Source organism: Sphaeramia orbicularis, chromosome 22 (genome assembly GCF_902148855.1).
Source record: "Sphaeramia orbicularis chromosome 22, fSphaOr1.1, whole genome shotgun sequence".
Classification (NCBI taxonomy): Eukaryota; Metazoa; Chordata; class Actinopteri; order Kurtiformes; family Apogonidae; genus Sphaeramia; species Sphaeramia orbicularis.
Window position 1 is genome coordinate 263 of NC_043978.1, and position 25113 is coordinate 25375.

Below are 25113 nucleotides of genomic sequence, written 5' to 3' on the forward strand. Positions count from 1 at the left end.
CTATATTGGACAGGTGTGTGTCTTTAGTGGACAGGTGTGTGTCTATATTGGACAGGTGTGTGTCTTTAGGGACAGGTGTGTGTCTATATTGGACAGGTGTGTGTCTATATTGGAAGGTGTGTGTCTATATGGACAGTGTGTGTGTCTTTAGGGACAGGTGTGTGTCTATATGGACAGGTGTGTGTCTATATTGGACAGGTGTGTGCTTTAGTGGACAGGGTGTGTCTATATTGGACAGGTGTGTGTCTTTAGTGGACAGGTTGTGTGTCTATATTGGACAGGTGTGTGTCTTATTGGACAGGTGTGTGTCTATAGTGGACAGGTGTGTGTCTTTAGTGGACAGGTGTTGTGTCTATATTGGACAGGTGTGTGTCTATATTGGAAGGTGTGGTTCTTAGTGGACAGGTGTGTGTCTATCTTGGACAGGTGTGTGTCTTATTGGACAGGTGTGTGTCTTTAGTGGACAGGTGTAGTGTCTATATGGACAGGTGTGTGTCTTTAGTGGACAGGTGTGTGTCTATATTGGACAGGTGTGTGTCTTTAGTGGACAGGTGTGTGTCTATATTGGACAGGTGTGTGTCTTTAGTGGACAGGTGTGTGTCTATATTGGACAGGTGTGTGTCTATATTGGACAGGTGTGTGTCTTTAGTGGACAGGTGTGTGTCTATATTGGACAGGTGTGTGTCTTTAGTGGACAGGTGTGTGTCTTATATTGGACCGGTGTGGTGTCTATATTGGGACAGGTGTGTGTCTATATTGGACAGGTGTGTGTCTTTAGTGGACAGGTGTGTGTCTATATTGGACAGGTGTGTGTCTTTAGTGGACAGGTGTGTGTCTATTGGAGGTGTGTGTCTTTAGTGGACAGGTGTGTGTCTTAGTGGACAGGTGTGTGTCTATATTGGACAGGTGTGTGTCTATATGGACAGGTGTGGTCTTTAGTGGACAGGTGTGTGTCTATATTGGACAGGTGTGTGTCTATATTGGACAGGTGTGTGTCTTTAGTGGACAGGTGTGTGTCTATATTGGACAGGTGTGTGTCTATATTGGACAGGTGTGTGTCTTTAGTGGACAGGTGTGTGTCTATATTGGACAGGTGTGTGTCTTTAGTGGACAGGTGTGTCTATATTGGACAGGTGTGGTCTTTAGTGGACAGGTGTGTGTCTCTATTGGAGGTGTGTCTTTAGTGGACAGGTGTGTGTCTATATGGCAGGTGTGTGTCTATATTGGACAGGTGTGTGTCTTTAGTGGACAGGTGTGTGTTCTATTGGACAGGTGTGTGTCTTTAGTGGACAGGTGTGTGTCTAATTGGACAGGTGTGTGTCTTTAGTGGACAGGGTGTGTGTCTATATTGGACAGGTGTGTGTCTATATTGGACAGGTGTGTGTCTTTAGTGGACAGGTGTGTGTCTATATTGGACAGGTGTGTGTCTTTAGTGGACAGGTGTGTGTCTATCTTGGACAGGTGTGTCTGTATTGGACAGGTGTGTGTCTTTAGTGGACAGGTGTGTGTCTATCTTGGACAGGTGTGTCTATATTGGACAGGTGTGTCTTTAGTGGACAGGGTGTGTCTACATTGGACAGTGGTGTGTCTTTAGGACAGGTGTGTGTCTTTAGTGGACAGGTGTGTGTCTATATTGGACAGGTGTGTGTCTTTAGTGGACAGGTGTGTGCTATATTGGACAGGTGTGTGTCTTAGTGGACAGGTGTGTGTCTTTTAGTGGACAGGTGGTGTCTATATGGACAGGTGTGTGTCTTTAGTGGACAGGTGTGTGTCTTATTGGACAGGTGTGTGTCTATATTGGACAGGTGTGTGTCTTAGTGGACAGGTGTGTGTCTATATTGGACAGGTGTGTGTCTTTAGTGGACAGGTGTGTGTCTATATTGGACAGGTGTGTGGTCTTAGTGGACAGGTGTGTGTCTATATTAGACAGGTGTGGTGCTTTAGTGGACAGGTGTGTGTCTATATTGGACAGGTGTGTCTATATGGACAGGTGTGTGTCTTAGTGGACAGGTGTGTGTATATATGGACAGGTGTGTGTCTATATTGGACAGGTGTGTGTCTTTAGTGGACAGGTGTGTGTCTTTAGTGGACAGTGTGTGTCTTTAGGGACAGGTGTGTGTCTATATGGACAGGGTGTGTCTATATTGGACAGGTGTGTGTCTTTAGTACAGGGTGTGTCTATATTGGACAGGTGTGTGTCTTTAGTGGACAGGTGTGTGCTATATGGACAGGTGTGGTCTTTAGTGGACAGGTGGGTGTCTATATTGGACAGTGTGTCTTTAGTGGACAGGTGTGTGTCTTTAGTGGACAGGTGTGTGTCTATATGGACAGGTGTGTGTCTTTAGTGGGCCAGGTGTGTGTCTATATGACAGGTGTGTGTCTATATTGGACAGGGTTGTGTCTTTAGTGGACAGGATGTGTCGTCTATTATTGGACAGTGTTGTGTCTTTAGTGGACAGGTGTGTGTTCTATATTGGACAGTTTGTGGTCTTGAGTGGACAGGTGTATGTCTATATTAGACAGAGTGTGTGTCTTTAGTGGACAGGTGTGTGTCTATATTGGACAGGTGTGTGTCTACTATGGACAGGTGTGTGTCTTTAAGTGACAGGGTGTGTCTATATGGACAGGTGTTGTGTTCTATATTGGACAGGTGGTGTGTCTATAGTTGGACAGAGTGTGTCTTTACGTGGACAGGTGGTGTCTCTATTGGACAGGTGATGTGTCTATAGTGGACAGGTGTTGTGTCTATATTGGACAGGTGTGTGTCTTTAGTGGACAGGTCGTGTGTCTATAGTGGACAGGTGTGTGGTCTATAGTGACAGGTGTGTGTCTATATTGACAGGTGTGTGTCTATATCGGACATGTGTGTGTCTATATTGGACAGGGTGTGTCTTTAGGGTGTGGTCTATATTGGAACAGGTGTGTGTCTATATTGGCAGGTGTGTGTCTTTAGTGGGACAGGTGTGTGTCTTTAGTGGACAGGTGTGTGTCTTAGATGGACAGGTGTGTGTCTTTAGTGGACCAGGTGTGTGTCTTTAGTGGACAGGTGTGTGTCTTAGTGGACAGGTGTGTGGTCTTAGTGGACAGGTGTGTGTCTATATGGACAGGTGTGTGTCTTTAGGGACAGGTGTGTGTCTTATAGTGGACAGGTGTGTGTCTTAGTGGACAGGTGTCGGGTCTATATTGGACAGTGTGTGTCTTTAGTGGACAGGTGTGTGTCTATATGGACAGGTGGTGTCTATATTGGACAGGTGTGTGTCTTTATGGGGACAGGTGTGTGTCTATATTGGACAGGTGTGTGTCTTAGTGGACAGGGTGTGTGTCTTTAGTGGACAGGTGTGTGTCTTAGTGGGACAGGTGGTGTGTCTTATTGGACAGGTGGTGTGTCTTTTGGACAGGTGTGTTCTTTAGTGGACAGGTGTGTGTCTATATTGGACAGGTGTGTGTCTTTAGTGGACAGGGTGTGTCTATCTTGGACAGGTGTGTGTCTTATTGGACAGTGTGTGTCTTATTGGACAGGTGTGTGTCTATATTGGACAGGTGGTGTCTTATATTGGACAGGTGTGTGTCTTAGTGGACAGGTGTGTGTCTATATTGGACAGGTGGGTGTCTATATTGGACAGGTGTGTGTCTTTAGTGGACAGGTGTGTCTATATTGGACAGGTGTGTGTCTTTAGTGGACAGGTGTGTGTATATTGGACAGGTGTGTGTCTTTAGTGGACAGGTGTGTGTCTATATGGACAGGTGGTGTCTTTAGTGGACAGGTGTGTGTCTATATTGGACAGGTGTGTGTCTTTATTGGACAGGTGTGTGTCTATATGGACAGGTGTGTGTCTTAGTGGACAGGGTGTGTCTATATTGGACAGGTGTGTGTCTATATTGGACAGGTGTGTGTCTATATTGGACAGGTGTGTGTCTTTAGGGACAGGTGTGGTCTTTAGTGGACAGGTGTGTGTCTATATGGACAGGTGTGTCTTTAGTGGACAGGTGTGTGTCTAATTGGACAGGTGTGTGTCTTTAGTGACAGGTGTGTGTCTATATTGGACAGGTGTGTGTCTATATTGGACAGGTGTGTGTCTATATTGGACAGGTGTGTGTCTTTAGTGGACAGGTGTGTGTCTATATTGGACAGGTGTGTGTCTTTAGTGGACAGGTGTGTGTCTATATTGGACAGGTGTGTGTCTTTAGTGGACAGGTGTGTGTCTTTAGTGGACAGGTGTGTGTCTATATTGGACAGGTGTGTGTCTATATTGGACAGGTGTGTGTCTTTAGTGGACAGGTGTGTGTCTATATTGGACAGGTGTGTGTCTATATTGGACAGGTGTGTGTCTTAGTGGACAGGTGTGTGTCTATATTGGACAGGTGTGTGTCTATATTGGACAGGTGTGTGTCTTTAGTGGACAGGTGTGTGTCTATATTGGACAGGTGTGTGTCTTTAGTGGACAGGTGTGTGTCTATATTGGACAGGTGTGTGTCTTTAGTGGACAGGTGTGTGTCTATATTGGACAGGTGTGTGTCTTTAGTGGACAGGTGTGTGTCTATATTGGACAGGTGTGTGTCTATATTGGACAGGTGTGTGTCTTTAGTGGACAGGTGTGTGTCTATATTGGACAGGTGTGTGTCTTTAGTGGACAGGTGTGTGTCTATATTGGACAGGTGTGTGTCTTTAGTGGACAGGTGTGTGTCTATATTGGACAGGTGTGTGTCTATATTGGACAGGTGTGTGTCTTTAGTGGACAGGTGTGTGTCTATATTGGACAGGTGTGTGTCTTTAGTGGACAGGTGTGTGTCTATCTTGGACAGGTGTGTGTCTGTATTGGACAGGTGTGTGTCTTTAGTGGACAGGTGTGTGTCTATCTTGGACAGGTGTGTGTCTATATTGGACAGGTGTGTGTCTTTAGTGGACAGGTGTGTGTCTACATTGGACAGGTGTGTGTCTTTAGTGGACAGGTGTGTGTCTTTAGTGGACAGGTGTGTGTCTATATTGGACAGGTGTGTGTCTTTAGTGGACAGGTGTGTGTCTATATTGGACAGGTGTGTGTCTTTAGTGGACAGGTGTGTGTCTTTAGTGGACAGGTGTGTGTCTATATTGGACAGGTGTGTGTCTTTAGTGGACAGGTGTGTGTCTATAGTGGACAGGTGTGTGTCTATATTGGACAGGTGTGTGTCTTTAGTGGACAGGTGTGTGTCTATATTGGACAGGTGTGTGTCTTTAGTGGACAGGTGTGTGTCTATATTGGACAGGTGTGTGTCTTTAGTGGACAGGTGTGTGTCTATATTGGACAGGTGTGTGTCTTTAGTGGACAGGTGTGTGTCTATATTGGACAGGTGTGTGTCTATATTGGACAGGTGTGTGTCTTTAGTGGACAGGTGTGTGTCTATATTGGACAGGTGTGTGTCTATATTGGACAGGTGTGTGTCTTTAGTGGACAGGTGTGTGTCTTTAGTGGACAGGTGTGTGTCTTAGTGGACAGGTGTGTGTCTATATTGGACAGGTGTGTGTCTATATTGGACAGGTGTGTGTCTTTAGTGGACAGGTGTGTCTAATTGGACAGGTGTGGTCTATATTGGACAGGTGTGTGTCTTTAGTGGACAGGTGTGTGTCTATATTGGACAGGTGTGTGTCTTTTAGTGGACAGGTGTGTGTCTATATTGGACAGGTGTGTGTCTTTAGTGGACAGGTGTGTGTCTTTAGTGGACAGGTGTGTGTCTATATTGGACAGGTGTGTGTCTTTAGTGGACAGGTGTGTGTCTATATTGGACAGGTGTGTGCTTATATTGGACAGGTGTGTGTCTATTATTGGACAGGTGTGTGTCTTTAGTGGACAGGTGTGTGCTTTAGTGGACAGGTGTGTGTCTATATTGGACAGGTGTGTGTCTATATTGGACAGGTTGTGTCCTTTATGTGACAGGTGTGTGTCTTTAGTGGACAGGTGTGTGTCTATCATTGGACAGGTGTGTGTCTTAGTGGACAGGTTGTGGTCTCTTATTGGACAGGTGTGTGTCTTTAGTGGACAGGTGTGTGTCTATATTGGACAGTGGTGTGTCTTATTGGACGGGTGTGTGTCTATTATGGACAGGTGTGTGTCTTTAGTGGACAGGTGTGTGTCATATATTGGACAGGTGTGTGTCCTTAGTGGACAGGTGTGTGTCTTTAGTGGACAGGTGTGTGTCTATATGGACGGTGTGTGTCTTTAGTGGACAGGTTGTGTCTTAGTGGACAGGTGTGTGTCTATATGGACAGGTGTGTGTCTTTAGTGGCCAGGTGTGTGTCTATATTGGACAGGTGTGTGTCTATATTGGACAGGTGTGTGTCTTTAGTGGACAGGTGGTGTCTATTGGACAGGTGGTGTGTCTTTAGCTGGACAAGGGTGTGTGTCTATATTGGACAGGTGTGTGTCTTTAGTGGACAGGTGTTGCTGTCTAGTAGGACAGGTGGTGGTCTATATTGGACAGGGTGTGTGTCTTTAGTGGACAGGTGTGTGTCTATATTGGACAGGTGTGTGTCTTTAGTGGACAGGTGTGTGTCTATATTGGACAGGGTGGTGTCTATATTGGACAGGTGTGTGTCTTTAGTGGACAGGTGTGTGTCTATATTGGACAGGTGCTGTGTCTTAGTGGACAGGTGTGTGTCTATATTGGACAGGTGTGTGTCTTTAGTGGACAGGTGTGTGTCTATATTGGACAGGTGTGTGTCTTTAGTGGACAGGTGTGTGTCTATATTGGACAGGTGTGTGTCTTTCTGTCCTCTCTGATCTTCTGTCTTTTTCAGGGGCTCCTGTAGACGTCGGTATGAGTATAGACATCGCCAGCATTGACATGGTGTCTGAAGTCAACATGGTAAGTTTACCTGCATGTACTGGTACTGGTACTGGTACTGGTGTATATACTGGTACTGGTGCATGTACTGGTACTGGTGTATGTACTGGTACTGGTACTGGTGTATGTACTGGTACTGGTGCATGTACTGGTACTGGTGCATGTACTGGTGTATATACTGGTACTGGTGCGTGTACTGGTGCATGTACTGGTGCATGTACTGGTGTATATACTGGTTCTGGTGCATGTACTGGTGTATATACTGGTACTGGTGCGTGTACTGGTGCATGTACTGGTGCATGTACTGGTGTATATACTGGTACTGGTGCGTGTACTGGTGCATGTACTGGTACTGGTGCATGTACTGGTGCATGCACTGGTACTGGTGTATGTACTGGTACTGGTGCATGTACTGGAGTATGTACTGGTACTGGTGCGTGTACTGGTGCATGTACTGGTGCATGTACTGGTGTATATACTGGTACTGGTGCATGTACTGGTGCATGTACTGGTGCATGTACTGGTAGTGGTGCGTGTACTGGTGCATGTACTGGTGCATGCACTGGTACTGGTGTATGTACTGGTACTGGTGCATGTACTGGTGCATGTACTGGTGCATGCACAGACTGACTGCTGACAGTTTTCCAGGAGTTTTTTTCCGTTGGACTTTTCCAGTGGATGTTAAACGGGTACAGTTGAAGCCCCTCCCATTAAAGCTGTGGTGACAGACAGACTCAGAGGGACAGGACTGCACACACATGTGGTCCTCAGACAGAATGAGCCTCAACTGCAGAGGAACCAGGTCCACTTAGACCTGCAGAGGGACCAGGTCCACTTAGACCTGCAGAAGGACCAGGTCCACTTAGACCTGCAGAAGGACCAGGTCCACTTTGACCCAGTCCACCAGGTTCTGAGTCTGACCCTGACCCCGAGCCAGACCCAGACCCTGACCCAGACCCCAAGCCAGACCCTGAGGCAGACCCTGACCCTGAGCCACCACAGACCACACCCACACACCCCCCCCCCCCCCCCCCCGCCCCAGTGGTCCTGGTAGTGGTCTGTGCAGGTTTGTAGGTCTTCATGCTCCCCTCTACACTCAGACAGTACACAGACAAACAGGTGAACTGTATTTAAATAAAGCCTTGGAAAGGATCTCAGTAATAAACTGTTGATGTTCAGATGGTTTGGACTGATTTAGATTCACAGTTTTTAAAGTAACAGTTCCATCAAATGAAGAAAACCAAGAACATTTACCAAAAAAAGAAAAAAAAACATATGATGGAATGTGAGTGGAAATAAACCTGACTTGACAGAACTGGTTTTGTGTGCATACATACATATATATATATATATATATATATGTATATATATATATATATATATATATATATATATATATATATATATATATATATATATATATATATATATATATACAGGGTGGGGAAGCAAAATATACACTGAACATTTAGTTGTTTTTTTCTCAGCAGACACTACGTCAGTTGTTTTGAACCCAAACGTATACTGATGTCATAATCATACCTAACACTATTATCCATACCTTTTCACAAACTTTTGCCCATATGAGTAATCAGGAAAGCAAACGTCAAAGAGTGTGTGATTTGCTGAATGCACTCGTCACACCAAAGGAGATTTCAAAAATAGTTGGAGTGTCCATAAAGACTGTTTCTAATGGAAAGAAGAGAATGACTATGAGCAAAACTATTACCAGAAAGTCTGGAAGATACTATTAAAGAAGAATGGGAGAAGTTGTCACCCCAATATTTGAGGAACACTTGCGCAAGTTTCAGGAAGCGTGTGAAGGCAGTTATTGAGAAAGAAGGAGGACACATAGAATAAAAACATTTTCTATTATGGACATTTTCTTGTGGCAAATAAATTCTCATGACTTTCAATAAATTAATTGGTCATACACTGTCTTTCAATCCCTGCCTCAGAATATTGTACATTTTGCTTCCCCACCCTGTACACACACACACACATATATATATATATATATATATATATATATATATATATATATATATATATATATATATATATATACAGTCGTCCTCAAAATTATTCATACCCCTGCCATTTTTTGTAACTTTTTGTTTTTGTGATGAAATGAATGAGTTTTGTCAAGTTTGTGTGTGACTTATATGTGATACACAAGTGAGGAAATAAGAACAAATGATACTTGGAGAAATACTTTATTTCAGGAGTATTTTATTAGAGGATTTCTAAAAAACACCATGTTCAAAATTATTCATACCCTAGGTTTATTAAGTCCAAAGTCTTTTCTTAATAGTCAGTAGAATAGCCTTTGTTCTTGATAATGGTTCCTGTAAGTGTCCACAGGTTCTCTTCTGTCTCCTGTGGGGTTTTGGTCCACTCTTCCAGGACCAAAGCCTCCAGCTGGGTCCGGTTGGATGGTCTCCTACCCATCACTCTGGTCTTTAGCTCCCTCCACAGATCCTCTATATGATTTAGGTCAGAGCTTTGACTGGGTCATGTCCTTGAACCACTGCTGCACTACCTTGGTGGTATGCTTGGGGTCAGTGTCCTGCTGGGACGTCCAGTCAGGACCAGTCTAGAGTTTCTCAGCACTTTCACACTGTCATCCAGGACGTTGATATGATTATGTTAAATTCATGATGCCTTGTAACTTCATGAGGTTTCCAGTGCCACTAGCAGAGAAGCATCCTAGCATCATAGGTTATAACCATAGCATTATGTTGCCACCAAAATAACCGAGGTATGAAGGTATCACAGACAACCATCCAGCCAGTATTGCACAAAGGAGTTCTCCATGGATGCAGACACAGGAAGATGGCATGACTCAGGATGAAACATCAGGAGGCTCATCTGGCATTTCCTAGAGCTCTTCTTAACCAAGATCCAAGCTTTTGGTCATCAATCCAGTGATTTGATGAAACAAAGATGGAGTTGTTTGGCCACATGGATGTTGACTGCATCTGAAGGAAGCAAGGAGAAGAACGCAAGCTGAACACAGCCCCAACCATCAAGCATGGTGGTGGCAACATAATGCTATGGGGTTGCTTTTCTGCTAGTGGCACCGAGAACCTCATCAAGATACAGAGCATCATGAAAAAGGAGGATTATATCAACATCCTGGATGACAATGTGGAAGTGTCTGCTGAGAAACTCTAGACTGGTCCTGACTGGACGTCCCAGCAGGACACTGACCCCAAGCATACCACCAAGGTAGTGCAGTAGTGGTTCAAGGACATGACCCAGTCAAAGCTCTGACCTAAATCATTTAGAGGATCTGTGGAGGGAGCCAAAGACTAGCGTGATGGGTAGGAGACCATCCAACCGGACCCAGCTGGAGGCTTTGGTCCTGGAAGAGTGGACCAAAACCCCACAGGAGACAGAAGAGAACCTGTGGACACTTACAGGAACCATTATCAAGAACAAAGGCTATTCTACTGACTATTAAGAAAAGACTTTGGACTTAATAAACCTAGGGTATGAATAATTTTGAACATGGTGTTTTTTGGAAATCCTCTGATTGTCAGGATCTGTGCCTGTGTGACTCTCAGCTCCTCCTTCTCCTAATCATCATCAGACTCACCTGCTGGCGCTGCATGGCTGCAGCCAATTACCTTCAGGCTATTTAAGGCTTAGGTTTGCAGCCATGCAGCGCTGGTCTGTTCCGCTCCATTCCTCTCCATAACCCGGACATTTGTTCATCTTTTCTACGGACTCTTACCCAGGTTTTGTGTTAGGTTTTATTTTTTCCCATTGTGTTGTTTTCATTTATGTTAAATAAACTTGTGTTTTTTTCCCTTCAGTACCGTGCATTTGAGTCCTCTCTTTTCCCCCCCGTTGTGACACTAATAAAATACTCCTGAAATAAAGTATTTCTCCAAGTATCATTTGTTCTTATTTCCTCACTTGTGTATCACATATAAGTCACAAACAAACTTGATGAAACTCATTCATTTCATCACAAAAACAAAAAGTTACAAAAAATGGCAGGGGTATGAATAATTTTGAGGACGACTGTATATATATATATATATATATATATATATATATATATATATATATATATATATATATACACAAGTCATGTAAATAATACAGTAAAACCAAACACCTATAGTATGCACAGCATACAGTCATTTATTGCACAGTGATATTAAACAGTCTAATGGCAGCAGGCAGGACCTGGTAGTCCTGGACCGGGGGGGGGCAGGGGGGTCGGTCAGTCTGTGGCTGAAGGTGCTCTCCCTGAACACCTTAAGGTGGTGCAGTGGGTCAGCTTCCTGAGCATTCTCAGCCCATCCACCAGCTGAACTGGGTCCAGTCCAGTCCCATTCTTCATCAGTTTGTTCAGTCTGTTTGTGTCTGAAATGTGCCCCCCCCCCCCCACCCCCCCCCAACACACCACAGTAAAGAACAGGACAGCAGCCCCCACCGTCTGGGAGAAGCTGCACACAAGAGGACTGGACCTGTTGAAAGAATCTCTGTAGGAAATCAAGTCTACTTTGGCCCTTCTTGTGCAGAGTCTCCATTTGACAGGACCAGTCCAACTGGTCCAGGTGGACTCCCAGGTACCTGGAACTGGAGACAGCTCCTCCCTCTGTGTTCTGGATGGGGACTGGTACCAGTTTGGACCGCCTCCTCCTAAAATCCAAAACCATTTCCTTGGTCTTGGAAATGTTGAGTTGGAGGTGGTTGAGGTCACACCAGTCCACCAAGTCCTGAACCAGGTCCCTGTACTGCCCCCCCCCCCCCCCCCCCCCCCCCCCGCTCTGATACAACCGACAACTGCTGAGTCATCAGAACATTTCTGAAGAAAGCAGCGGTCTGAGCTGGACTGGAGGTCCGATGTGAATGTGTGAAGAGGAAGGGGGAAGGTTAAAGGTGATGCACCAACAGGACGCACAGAGGGTAAGTCTGTCCACTGGACACATGGACTGGTCCAACACATGGACTGGTCCAACACATGGACTGGTCCAACACATGGACTGGTCCAACACATGGGACATGAAAGATGGACACTTCTGACAGAACCAGCACAATTAGTCTGTCTGTCTGTCTGTCTGTCTGTCTGTCTGTCTGTCTGTCTGTCTGTCTGTCTTTCTTGGCTTGTATTGACTTTTCCTTTCCACCTGTATGTGAGTAGATGCAGGGGTTGTCATGGAAACAGGAGGAGGATGCCATGACAAAGGAGTAGAGTTAACACTGGGACAGTAGAGATAACACTGGGACAGTAGAGTTAACACTGGGACAGTAGAGTTAACACTGGGACAGTAGAATTAACACTGGAACAGTAGATTTAACACTGGGATAGTAGAGTTAACACTGAGACAGTAGAGTTAACACTGGGACAGTAGAATTAACACTGGAACAGTAGATTTAACACTGGGATAGTAGAGTTAACACTGAGACAGTAGAGTTAACACTGAGACAGTAGAATTAAGACTGGGACAGTAGAATTAACACTGGAACAGTAGATTTAACACTGGGATAGTAGAGTTAACACTGAGACAGTAGAGTTAACACTGGGACAGTGGAGTTAACAGTGGGACAGTAGAATTAACACTGGAATAGTAGATTTAACACTGGGACAGTAGAGTTAACACTGGGACAGTAGAGTTAACACTGGGAGAGCAGAATTAAGACTGGGACAGTAGAATTAACACTAGGACAATAGAGTTAACACTGAGACAGTAGAATTAACACTGGGACAGTAGAATTAACACCAGGACAGTAGAATTAGCACTGGGACAGTAGAATTAACACTGGGAGAGTAGAATTAAGACTGGGACAGTAGAGTTAACACTGGGACAGTAGAGTTAACACTGGGAGAGTAGAATTAACACTGGGAGAGTAGAATTAAGACTGGGACAGTAGAGTTAACACTGGGACAGTAGAGTTAACACTGGGATGGTAGAATTAACACTGGGTCAGTGGAGTTAACTCTGTTTCGAACTCAGTCAGAGGCTGTTTTTGGTCAGTGTTGAAAAGTTGGATCATACTTATTTATTTGAGACTTTCAGTTTCAACAGGATCTGGTTAAGGGGGGGGGGGGATCTTAGAAAAACGGTTCCAACAGCTACATTTTGAAAATACTCCGTTCAAAAGTCCAGCCCCCTTTCTTCAGACATCCCCCTGAAGCCACGCCTCCACAGTACTAGCACACACAATGCTAGTTCCTGAGGGTTCATGAGCGCTGAACAGGACCAGTTCACCAGCTCTGACCCCCACCCATGCATACGTCATTCACTCTGCCCCCCCCCGACAGAACAGTTTCCTGTACCAGTTGCTCCAAACCTCTGACAACAAACAATTCATGAATGAAGAGGGGTACGAACAGAGGGGGGAGGGGCAAATGGATGGGTCGGTTAAAATGATTGGAGGGTGTTTTTTCAGTCCTGTCCGTTCCACAGGTGACTACATTTTTTTATTTTTATATTAGAACACAGGTGTCAAACAGGCATCTGGGGGCCAAATCCAGCCCTCCAAAGGGTCCAGTCCGGCCCTGGGGATGAATTTGTGAAATGCAAAAATTACACTGAAGATATGAACAATCCTTTTAGTTCAGGTTCCACATTCAGACCAATTCAATCTCCAGTGGGCAGGACCAGTCAAATACTATCAGAAGAACATGTGAATAATGACAACTCCAAATTTTTCTCTTTGTAAATGTAAATATTTTCTTGTATTTACACTAAAACAAAGTGTAATTTTGCAAAAAATGTGAATAACCTGAACAAATATGAACAACCTGAAATGTTTTAAGAGAAATAAGTACAATTTTACCGATATTCTGTCTGTTATTAAATGTTTTGTGTGTTTGTGGATCCACTGTGATCTGTAAGTTCTAATGTACATGTGGAAATGATAAACTGAGGCAGAATAGTGTTCAAATTACACTGATTTTTTCCATTTGTTCATGTTATTCACATTGTTTGAAAGGATAGTTTGTAGATGGAAACCTTTTCATAATGTAAATTTACTTTTTCCACTCTTGAACATAGAGATAAGTTTGGAGTTGACATTATTCATATATAATTACGTTATTATTTTACTGGTTTGGCCCATTTCAGATCAAATTTAGCTGAATGTGGAACTGAACTAAAATGAGTCTGACAGCCCTGGGTTAGAGAAGTTAATTAAGTGGTTGTAATCAGGGTGTGAAGGGGATTTTAAGGAACAGAGTAAAAAATCCATCCATCCATTATCTTCCACTTCATCCAGGGCCAGGTCACGGGGGTAACAGTCTAAACAGGGGTGCCCAGACTTCCCTCTCCTCAGACTCCTCCTCCTGGTGGGACATGCCCAGAACACTTCCCAGGGAGGAGTCCAGGAGGATCTGAACCAGATGTCTGATCCACCTCAGCTGGTTCCTCTGGATGTGGAGGAGCAGCGGCTCTACTGTAAGCTCCTCCCCCTATCCCTAAGGGTGGACCCACCCACCCTACGGAGGAAACTCATTTGGACTGCTTGTATCCTGGATCTGGTCCTTTTGGTCCTGACCCAAAGCTCATGACCACAGGTGAGGGTCTGAACGTGGGCTGACGGTAAATCCAGAGCTTCGTTTTTTGCCTCAGCTCCTTCTGAACCACAGCTGACCCATACAGCGAGCCCTTGAACTGCCACCTTACCGTGGTGGGGCAGTTTGGGCGCCCAGATGATCCCAGGAGCTCTGTTGTCAGGGGCTTTATGCCCCTGGTAGGGTCTCCCATGGCAAACAGGTCCTGGGTGACGGGCCAGACTAAGAGCAATTCAGAAGCCTCTATGAAGAAGAAAGAACTAAGGACCGCAACATTGCCCTGCACAGCACAGCCGGGGCCCCGCCTTGGAGCCCCACCCTGGAGCCCCACCCTGGAGCCCCACCCTGGAGCCCCACCCTGGAGCCCCACCCAGGCCCGGGGTTTGGGCTCAGAAGTGAGTGCCTGGTGGCTGGGTCTATGCCCATGGGGCCTGGCTGGGCACAGACTGAAGGAGCGACGTGGGCCCACCCTCTGGTGGACTCACCACCCACTGAGGGAGGCGTAGGGGCCGGGTGCAGTGTGGATTGGGTGGCAGTCGACGGCAGGGGGCTGGACGACCCGATCCCCAGACACAGGGTCTAGCTCTAGGGACATAGTACAAAATGCTCCAGGAAAACACATCACACCCCACCTTTAATTTATGTCACAGTTTAAAGAATTTGCAGAAACTGTTAAAAAAATGTGTGTTTGTGTGTGTGTGTGTGTGTGTGTGTGTGTGTGTGTGTGTGTGTGTGTGTGTGTGTATATATATATATACATAAATGAACAGAGGTAACTGGTGTGGAAGAACTGTCTGATAAAGAAGTGTGGAAGTAAACTGAAGTTCTGCTACAGACCAACCAGTCAAACAGAATGTATGTGTTGGATGGTTCTGGTGGGGGAGGGGGTCTTTAAAGGAGGGGTTCAAACCCTTCACTGTTAATGATCAACTGTAGGGGTTTAATGTCAGCGGCTCCTTCCTAAAGTAGAACAGAGGATCCTCGATACAGCACAAAAAACAGACAGATGTGATGTTATATGAGTAAGACTGGACTGGACGACTGTTGATTTATAAGGTATAATATAGATACAAAAAATTAAAATAATAAAATTATATAAAATTATACATGTATCTATAATATCTTTGTATATAATTATATGCAGACATGCAATAGAATACAGACCTACACTATAGAAAAAAAAAAAAAAAAAAAAAAACTGATAAAAAGCAGTATTATTCCGGCAGCAGGGGTGCCGAAAAATACTATAAAATAACAGAAAATAACCATCTCATAAAAATACGGTAATTTTCCATAATTAAAATACAGTTTTTTTGCCCTAACTTTACATGAGATTTTGCATATTTTTTGACTTTTTAATGTTTAATAAAGAATATTTTCATGTATTAAAACAATCCAATTCCCTATAAATATATATATATATAATTTTCAGTGAGACTCAGTTGTCCAATCCACTGATAAAAACTGTATTTGGACACTTTATCAGTGCTTATACATGTTATACATTCACAAAAATACATTTATTCAACAGTTTTGTTGTGAAACCTCCTGTAATTACACAAGATATTTGTCAATTAACAAACAAGTCTGGTTCAACTGACAGAACTAATACTTCTGTTACTGTTAACTGTCAGTAATTGTAGCTGGTTTTATTATCTTTTTTTTTTTTTTTTTTTTTTTTTACAGTGTTAAACTTTAAATTAACAGTTTAATCTCATAAGTAGAAAATGAATATTTGTGAAGTTATGATACATTTGCAAATGTATTTTAACTGTATTTTTCTGTGAAAAAAAAAAAAATCTTTTAAAAAATGGAAATTTTTTGGTTCTTCACAGTTACAGTTGTTTCCTGTTATTTTACATTTGACATGTAAAATCACAGCCTGTTTTTGTCAGTTCATTGATATTTTCCTGTATCTGAAAAATACAAGAAAAATCTGTAAAATAAACAGTGAAAAAATTATATATTTTTTTACAGTTTAAGTGCATGTGGAAACTGGACAAACACAGGATGTCTTCACTAAATGTTTTTCCAGCTGAAACACTGTAGTTGAGACATCTGGTGGTCTGATGAGACCGAGACAAAGGCAATCAGTCATTCAGTCAGTCGGTCGGTCGGTCGGTCGGTCAGTCGGTCGGTCAGTCATGGTCCTGTTACCTCTTGTTGTCATCCTGTGGTTGGACACACCTGGATAAACCAGTGTGGTGATGATGATTGGGATTAAAAATAAAAATACGCACCCACATTCAGCTCCAGTGGCTAAAATCTGTGCACCCCCCCCCCCCCACCACCACCACCTCTAAAATGAATCTGCTGTGATCCACTCTAATAAACAGCGTAGACTGCAGCGGTGTATCGGTTGGGTTGGATCAGCTCAGACTAAGACTTTAAAATATCTGTTGGAGTGCTGGTGTTGACTTTTATTGGCTTTGGATGTTCTCCCAAATACATCGTGACAAAGTCAGAAACAAAACAAGCTTTGTATGACAAGGTTCTAATAGTTCTGGATTTTTCATTCGAGTTTAGTTTCATTTAGTTTGGACTTTTTTTTCTCTAATTCAGGTTGTTTTTATTAGTTTTTAGAGCAGGTTTGATAGTTTTTATTAGATTTTTGTTTTTTTTCTAAATGCTTAGTTTTAGTTTAGTTGTAGTTTAGTTGTAGTTTAGCTGTAGTTTAGTTGTAGTTTAGTTGTAGTTTAGCTGTAGTTTAGCTGTAGTTTAGTTGTAGTTTAGTTGTAGTTCAGTTGTAGTTTCGTTGTAGTTTAGCTGTAGTTTAGTTGTAGTTCAGTTTTAGTTTAGTTGTAGTTTAGCTGTAGTTTAGTTGTAGTTTAGTTGTAGTTCAGTTTTAGTTTAGTTGTAGTTTAGTTGTAGTTCAGTTTTAGTTTAGTTGTAGTTCAGCTGTAGTTCAGTTGTAGTTCAGTTGTTGTTCAGTTGTAGTTCAGTTGTAGTTCAGTTGTAGTTTAGCTGTAGTTTAGTTGTAGTTTAGTTGTAGTTCAGTTTTAGTTTAGTTGTAGTTTAGCTGTAGTTTAGTTGTAGTTCAGTTTTAGTTTAGTTGTAGTTTAGTTGTAGTTCAGTTTTAGTTTAGTTGTAGTTCAGCTGTAGTTCAGTTGTAGTTCAGTTGTTGTTCAGTTGTAGTTCAGTTGTAGTTCAGTTGTAGTTTAGTTGTAGTTTAGTTGTAGTTCAGTTGTAGTTCAGTTGTAGTTCAGTTGTAGTTCAGCTGTAGTTCAGCTGTAGTTCAGTTGTAGTTTAGTTGTAGTTCAGTTGTAGTTCAGTTGTAGTTCAGCTGTAGTTCAGTTGTAGTTTAGTTGTAGTTCAGTTGTAGTTTAGTTGTAGTTCAGTTGTAGTTTAGTTGTAGTTCAGTTGTAGTTCAGTTGTAGTTCAGTTTTAGTTCAGTTGTAGTTCAGTTGTAGTTTAGTTGTAGTTCAGTTTTAGTTCAGTTGTAGTTCAGTTGTAGTTTAGTTGTAGTTCAGTTTTAGTTCAGTTGTAGTTCAGTTGTAGTTTAGTTGTAGTTCAGTTGTAGTTCAGTTGTAGTTCAGTTTTAGTTCAGTTGTAGTTCAGTTGTAGTTTAGTTTTAGTTCAGTTTTAGTTCAGTTGTAGTTCAGTTGTAGTTCAGTTGTAGTTCAGTTTTAGTTCAGTTGTAGTTCAGTTGTAGTTTAGTTTTAGTTCAGTTTTAGTTCAGTTGTAGTTCAGTTGTAGTTTAGTTGTAGTTTAGTTGTAGTTCAGTTTTAGTTCAGTTGTAGTTCAGTTGTAGTTTAGTTGTAGTTCAGTTGTAGTTCAGTTGTAGTTCAGTTTTAGTTCAGTTGTAGTTCAGTTGTAGTTTAGTTTTAGTTCAGTTTTAGTTCAGTTGTAGTTCAGTTGTAGTTTAGTTGTAGTTCAGTTGTAGTTCAGTTGTAGTTTAGTTGTAGTTCAGTTGTAGTTCAGTTGTAGTTCAGTTGTAGTTCAGTGGTCTCTTTTCTCTTCTTCTCTGTGCTCCTATTCAAATCAATCCCAGACAGGACTCTGCTGCTTTAGTCTCCATGTTTCCAGGTAGAGTGGGGACCAGAAGACGACTGGAAACCACAAGTGAACACAAGTGACGGAGCAAAAAGTGTCGTATGGAGACAGCACAGAAAACTGAGAGAGACAAAGAAATCCATTGAACATCAATCTGACATTGACAAAGACCAAAACCAAGGGAATTTGATCCAGAATTTTTATCTGTTTTAGTTAGTTTAGTAAACACACAATACAGTTTCAGTTAGTTATGGTTTTTTCTTTTAATTATTGTTTTTATTTATTTCAGTTAACGAAAATGTTTTTACAATTCTAGTTTCGTCATTTCATTCGTTTTCGTTAACGATAATAACCTTGCTCTGAACTGCATGGATCTGTGGACTGGGTTTGTTCTTCAGACTGAAATAAAAAACCACACAGCAGAAATGAAGCTGTGTTTGCTTCTGTGTCGGACCGGAGTCCTTGGAGGAAAACCTGATGCACTCAGTCTGAAACCTGGGAGGGTTCTCCTGTCGGTCCTGCAGACTCTGCTGCTTTAATGCTCAGTGTTCTTCATCCATGAACACCAGTGTCAGCTGTTCGTCTTTCAGACAGGGGAAGCTCATTGTCGCTTACATCAAAAAAATTGTCAAGTAATTTAAACATAAATTCGTCCCTCCGTTCCTTCTTAAGACTAGAAAAGCACTCGGAGAGCGCAGACCCCCGCCACGGCAGATCAGTTGCCCCCCCCCCCCCCCCCCCCCCCGCACACACACACACACACACACCAAAGGTTAATCATTTGTTCCTTGTGCCTGTATCAACATTTCCTGGAATTCGTCCATAACTTTTTGACTTACCTTGCACACTGACAAACAAACAAACCAACGCCAGCAAAAACAGAACCTCCTTGGTGGAGGTAAAAATGCTCAGTGACCTTTTCATACCAACTAAACAAGAAAACATTGAAATTAAGTTAAATGTAAACCAGTTAGTCCAATGCTTGTGTTTTCTTTCAGGTCAGTAAATGAACAGTTCATTTGGTTTCTGTGATTTCACAGCAGAATGTGTGACGTATTAAACTGAACTGTGTCAGTGAAGGAGCAGATCTGAAAACAGCTGTCAATCAAACCACATTCAGCCTTTGGACCCATCATCCAATCAGCACGCAGAAGCTCGGCGTCCGGCCCGGCCGAGCTCCGCCCACAGCTCCATTCACCCCCAGAGATACCGAGCATCCGGGGGCGGGACAACATCCTGGCATTTCTCCACCGCTGGTCCAGTTTGTAGTGGTTTTAAACCAGTTCCACTCAGTCCCATTGAAGTGCATGGACGCTGAGCGTCTACGGACAAATGCACTGAGCAGAGATGGAATGAACAAACACAGACACGGGAATGGAGGAGAAGTGAACAACATCCAGTCCACTGATCTGGGATCAAACTGATTCTGAACCAACTGGTCTGAGAGATGAACGTGTTCCAACACATTTGGAGTCAATGAAATGAAAACAACTGAACAGATTTGAGCATTTAATGGCAGTCATTTTAGGGTCAGCTGAGCTTCACTGCAGTCTGACACTAAACACCTGGGATGAACATGCATCACATGTGGACAGACTGTTCAGCTCCACTGCCTGAGGTGCAGGTCTGCAGACTGCACAGATCCTCCACCCAGACCTTCACTTCTAATGTCTGCACCCACAGATGGATGAGGATGTGAGGAGGAATTAGGTCACGCACCAACACTGCAGTGGGTTCAGCCTGGTACTGAGTCTGCAGTACCAAGGGCACATCAGCACTAAGGCTGTGTTCACACTGCACACCCACATGTGACCTGGATCTGATCTGGACACCACTAATCTGACCCAGACCACTGTCATATGTGGTCCTGAATCTGACCCACACCACTGTCATATGTGGTCCTAAATCTGAGTCAGACCACTGTCATATGTGGTCCTGAATCTGACCCAGACCACTGTCATATGTGGTCCTGAATCTGACCCAGACCACTGTCATATGTGGTCCTGAATCTGACCCACACCACTGTCATATGTGGTCCTAAATCTGAGTCAGACCACTGTCATATGTGGTCCTGAATCTGACCCAGACCACTGTCATATGTGGTCCTAAATCTGACCCAGACCACTGTCATATGTGGTCCTAAATCTGACCCAGACCACTGTCATATGTGGTCCTAAATCTGACCCAGACCACTGTCATATGTGGTCCTGAATCTGACCCAGACCACTGTCATATGTGGTCCTAAATCTGACCCAGACCACTATCATATGTGGTCCTAAATCTGACCCAGACCACTGTCATATGTGGTCCTGAATCTGACCCAGACCACTGTCATATGTGGTCCTGAATCTGACCCAGACCACTGTCATATGTGGTCCTGAATCTGAGTCAGACCACTGTCATATGTGGTCCTAAATCTGACCAAGACCACTGTCATATGTGGTCCTGAATCTGAGTCAGACCACTGTCATATGTGGTCCTGAATCTGACCCAGACCACTGTCATATGTGGTCCTTAATCTGACCCAGACCACTGTCATATGTGGTCCTGAATCTGAGTCAGACCACTGTCATATGTGGTCCTAAATCTGACCCAGACCACTGTCATATGTGGTCCTGAATCTGAGCCAGACCACTGTCATATGTGGTCCTGAATCTGACCCAGACCACGGTCATATGTGGTCCTGAATCTGACCCAGACCACGGTCATATGTGGTCCTGAATCTGAGTCAGACCACTGTCATATGTGGTCCTGAATCTGAGCCAGACCACTGTCATATGTGGTCCTGAATCTGACCCAGACCACTGTCATATGTGGTCCTGAATCTGACCCCGACCACTGTCATATGTGGTCCTGAATCTGACCCAGACCACTGTCATATGTGGTCCTGAATCTGACCCAGACCACGGTCATATGTGGTCCTGAATCTGAGCCAGACCACTGTCATATGTGGTCCTGAATCTGACCCAGACCACGGTCATATGTGGTCCTGAATCTGAGCCAGACCACGGTCATATGTGGTCCTGAATCTGACCCACACCACTGTCATATGTGGTCCTAAATCTGAGTCAGACCACTGTCATATGTGGTCCTGAATCTGACCCAGACCACTGTCATATGTGGTCCTAAATCTGACCCAGACCACTGTCATATGTGGTCCTAAATCTGACCCAGACCACTGTCATATGTGGTCCTAAATCTGACCCAGACCACTGTCATATGTGGTCCTGAATCTGACCCAGACCACTGTCATATGTGGTCCTAAATCTGACCCAGACCACTATCATATGTGGTCCTAAATCTGACCCAGACCACTGTCATATGTGGTCCTGAATCTGACCCAGACCACTGTCATATGTGGTCCTGAATCTGACCCAGACCACTGTCATATGTGGTCCTGAATCTGAGTCAGACCACTGTCATATGTGGTCCTAAATCTGACCAAGACCACTGTCATATGTGGTCCTGAATCTGAGTCAGACCACTGTCATATGTGGTCCTGAATCTGACCCAGACCACTGTCATATGTGGTCCTTAATCTGACCCAGACCACTGTCATATGTGGTCCTGAATCTGAGTCAGACCACTGTCATATGTGGTCCTAAATCTGACCCAGACCACTGTCATATGTGGTCCTGAATCTGAGCCAGACCACTGTCATATGTGGTCCTGAATCTGACCCAGACCACGGTCATATGTGGTCCTGAATCTGACCCAGACCACGGTCATATGTGGTCCTGAATCTGAGTCAGACCACTGTCATATGTGGTCCTGAATCTGACCCAGACCACTGTCATATGTGGTCCTGAATCTGAGCCAGACCACTGTCATATGTGGTCCTGAATCTGACCCAGACCACTGTCATATGTGGTCCTGAATCTGACCCCGACCACTGTCATATGTGGTCCTGAATCTGACCCAGACCACGGTCATATGTGGTCCTGAATCTGACCCAGACCACTGTCATATGTGGTCCTGAATCTGAGCCAGACCACGGTCATATGTGGTCCTGAATCTGAGCCAGACCACGGTCATATGTGGTCCTGAATCTGACCCAGACCACTGTCATATGTGGTCCTGAATCTGAGTCAGACCACTGTCATATGTGGTCCTGAATCTGACCCAGACCACTGTCATATGTGGTCCTTAATCTGACCCAGACCACTGTCATATGTGGTCCTGAATCTGAGCCAGACCACGGTCATATGTGGTCCTGAATCTGAGCCAGACCACGGTCATATGTGGTCCTAAATCTGACCCAGACCACGGTCATATGTGGTCCTGAATCTGAGCCAGACCACTGTCATATGTGGTCCTGAATCTGACCCAGACCACTGTCATATGTGGTCCTGAATCTGACCCAGACCACGGTCATATGTGGTCCTGAATCTGACCCAGACCACGGTCATATGTGGTCCTGAATCTGAGCCAGACCACGGTCATATGTGGTCCTGAATCTGAGCCAGACCACGGTCATATGTGGTCCTGAATCTGAGCCAGACCACGGTCATATGTGGTCCTGAATCTGAGCCAGACCACGGTCATATGTGGTCCTGAATCTGAGCCAGACCACGGTCATATGTGGTCCTGAATCTGAGCCAGACCACGGTCATATGTGGTCCTGAATCTGACCCAGACCACGGTCATATGTGGTCCTGAATCTGACCCAGACCACTGTCATATGTGGTCCTGAATCTGACCCAGACCACGGTCATATGTGGTCCTGAATCTGACCCAGACCACTGTCATATGTGGTCCTGAATCTGACCCAGACCACTGTCATATGTGGTCCTGAATCTGAGCCAGACCACGGTCATATGTGGTCCTGAATCTGAGTCAGACCACTGTCATATGTGGTCCTGAATCTGACCCAGACCACGGTCATATGTGGTCCTGAATCTGATCCAGACCACGGTCATATGTGGTCCTGAATCTGAGCCAGACCACTGTCAAATGTGGTCCTGAATCTGAGCCAGACCACTGTCATATGTGGTCCTGAATCTGAGCCAGACCACTGTCATATGTGGTCCTGAATCTGACCCAGACCACTGTCATATGTGGTCCTGAATCTGACCCAGACCACTGTCATATGTGGTCCTGAATCTGACCCAGACCACGGTCATATGTGGTCCTGAATCTGACCCAGACCACTGTCATATGTGGTCCTGAATCTGAGCCAGACCACTGTCATATGTGGTCCTGAATCTGACCCAGACCACTGTCATATGTGGTCCTGAATCTGACCCAGACCACGGTCATATGTGGTCCTGAATCTGACCCAGACCACTGTCATATGTGGTGTTTTCGGTCAGACTGCATGTCTGTGTTGTCCCGCCCCCGGATGCCCAGCGTCTCTGGGGGTGAATGGAGCTGTGGGCGGAGCTTGGCCGGGCTGGACACCAGGATTCCACGTGCTGATTGGAGGATCAGTCAAAAGGCTGAATCCAGTTTGATTGACAGCTGTTTTCAGATCTGCTCCTTCACTGACACAGTTCAGTTTAATACCGTCACACATTCTGCTGGGAAATCAGACCCAAACCACGACCAAATGACTGGTTCATTTCTTGCGCTGTAAATAAAACACACTCATTGGACTTCCTTGTTTCAATTTAACATAATTTCAACATTTTCTTGTTTACTTTGTACGATAAGTTCACTGACCATTTTCTTAAAAAGGAACGGAGGATGAATTTATGTTTAAATAAGTTGACATTTTTTTAATGTAAGCCGACAGTGAGCTCCCCCTGTCTGACAGACCAGACACTGCTTTCATATGCGGTCCTAAGTCTGACCCAGGGGTTTCTCACCTCTGATAAATTAGATGTAAGTGACAGGTTTAAAACATTAGTGTGGTGGGTTCAGGGGTTTCAATTCCTCCATCTTTAGTGGAACTGGTCCGTCCACCGTTTAAAAAGAGCCTTTACACTTTCTTTGGTCCGATGTTCAGCTCCAACCTGGGACAAGTCATCCTCCGCTCCCTCCAAAACTGTCAGTGTTGTCCACAGAAATGTGTTAGTTAATTTGGTTAGTGTTTGGCCAGGCTTTTTTAGACTGGGCAGTGTTTGTAGAACATGAATGAATATTTGGACATATATTATGGATACACTAGGCTGACCAGGTGCTTATGAGCCACATGTGGGACTAGGAGTGTGTTTGTGTGGGACAATGTGGGACACATAACCGTAATGCTGAAACCAAGTCTAGATTTTTAAATAATGTGCATCTTATTGTCCAGCTTATAAATATGAATAACAACAATTTGATTTGGTTGCACACAGTATGCATATTTTTGCACTAGGCTTTTATTTTATACTTTTTTTTTGCACAGGTTTCAACAACTTTTTTTGCTTGTCAAAACAAAATAAAAAATCTACTTGTAAAAAGTGAAAAAAGAACAGTCAAGTTTCAAATATTGTAATTAAACCCTTTTAGAGAATCAGCTTATTATTTTTTTTTTATTTGAGTACATGTTCTCAACCCTCAAAGGTAAACTAATCTATGTGCAATAAAACAAACAGGCAGAACTGACGATATTAGAACAGCTGTTTCCACTTCCAGACAAACTGACATTATAGAACCTAAAACCTTTGTGCATCCAAACACAGAACAGTCAAACATTTAGCATTCTAACACAGCAATAGAAATAGAATAAGATCAAGTAAATATCCTGTGGAATTTTGTCAAAAAATAAATATCCACAAACATAACAAAAGCATATTTTGTATCCTCAAGTCTCTCAGTTCAAACTCCAAACTTAAAAATAGTTC

At 43.9% G+C, this 25113-nt stretch overlaps 1 protein-coding gene across 2 annotated transcripts in view; it reads left to right on the forward strand.

The window, feature by feature from the left end:
• The first annotated feature begins 6771 nt into the window (after positions 1-6771).
• Positions 6772-25113, forward strand: part of LOC115414402 (gamma-aminobutyric acid receptor subunit beta-1-like) — a 46737-nt gene continuing 28395 nt past the window's right edge. For both annotated transcript variants that reach the window (XM_030127734.1, XM_030127733.1), the window contains exon 1: positions 6772-6840. In XM_030127734.1, coding sequence (XP_029983594.1) covers positions 6793-6840 — 48 coding nt within the window. In that variant the 5' untranslated portion in view covers positions 6772-6792. The remainder of the gene's footprint in view (positions 6841-25113) is intronic.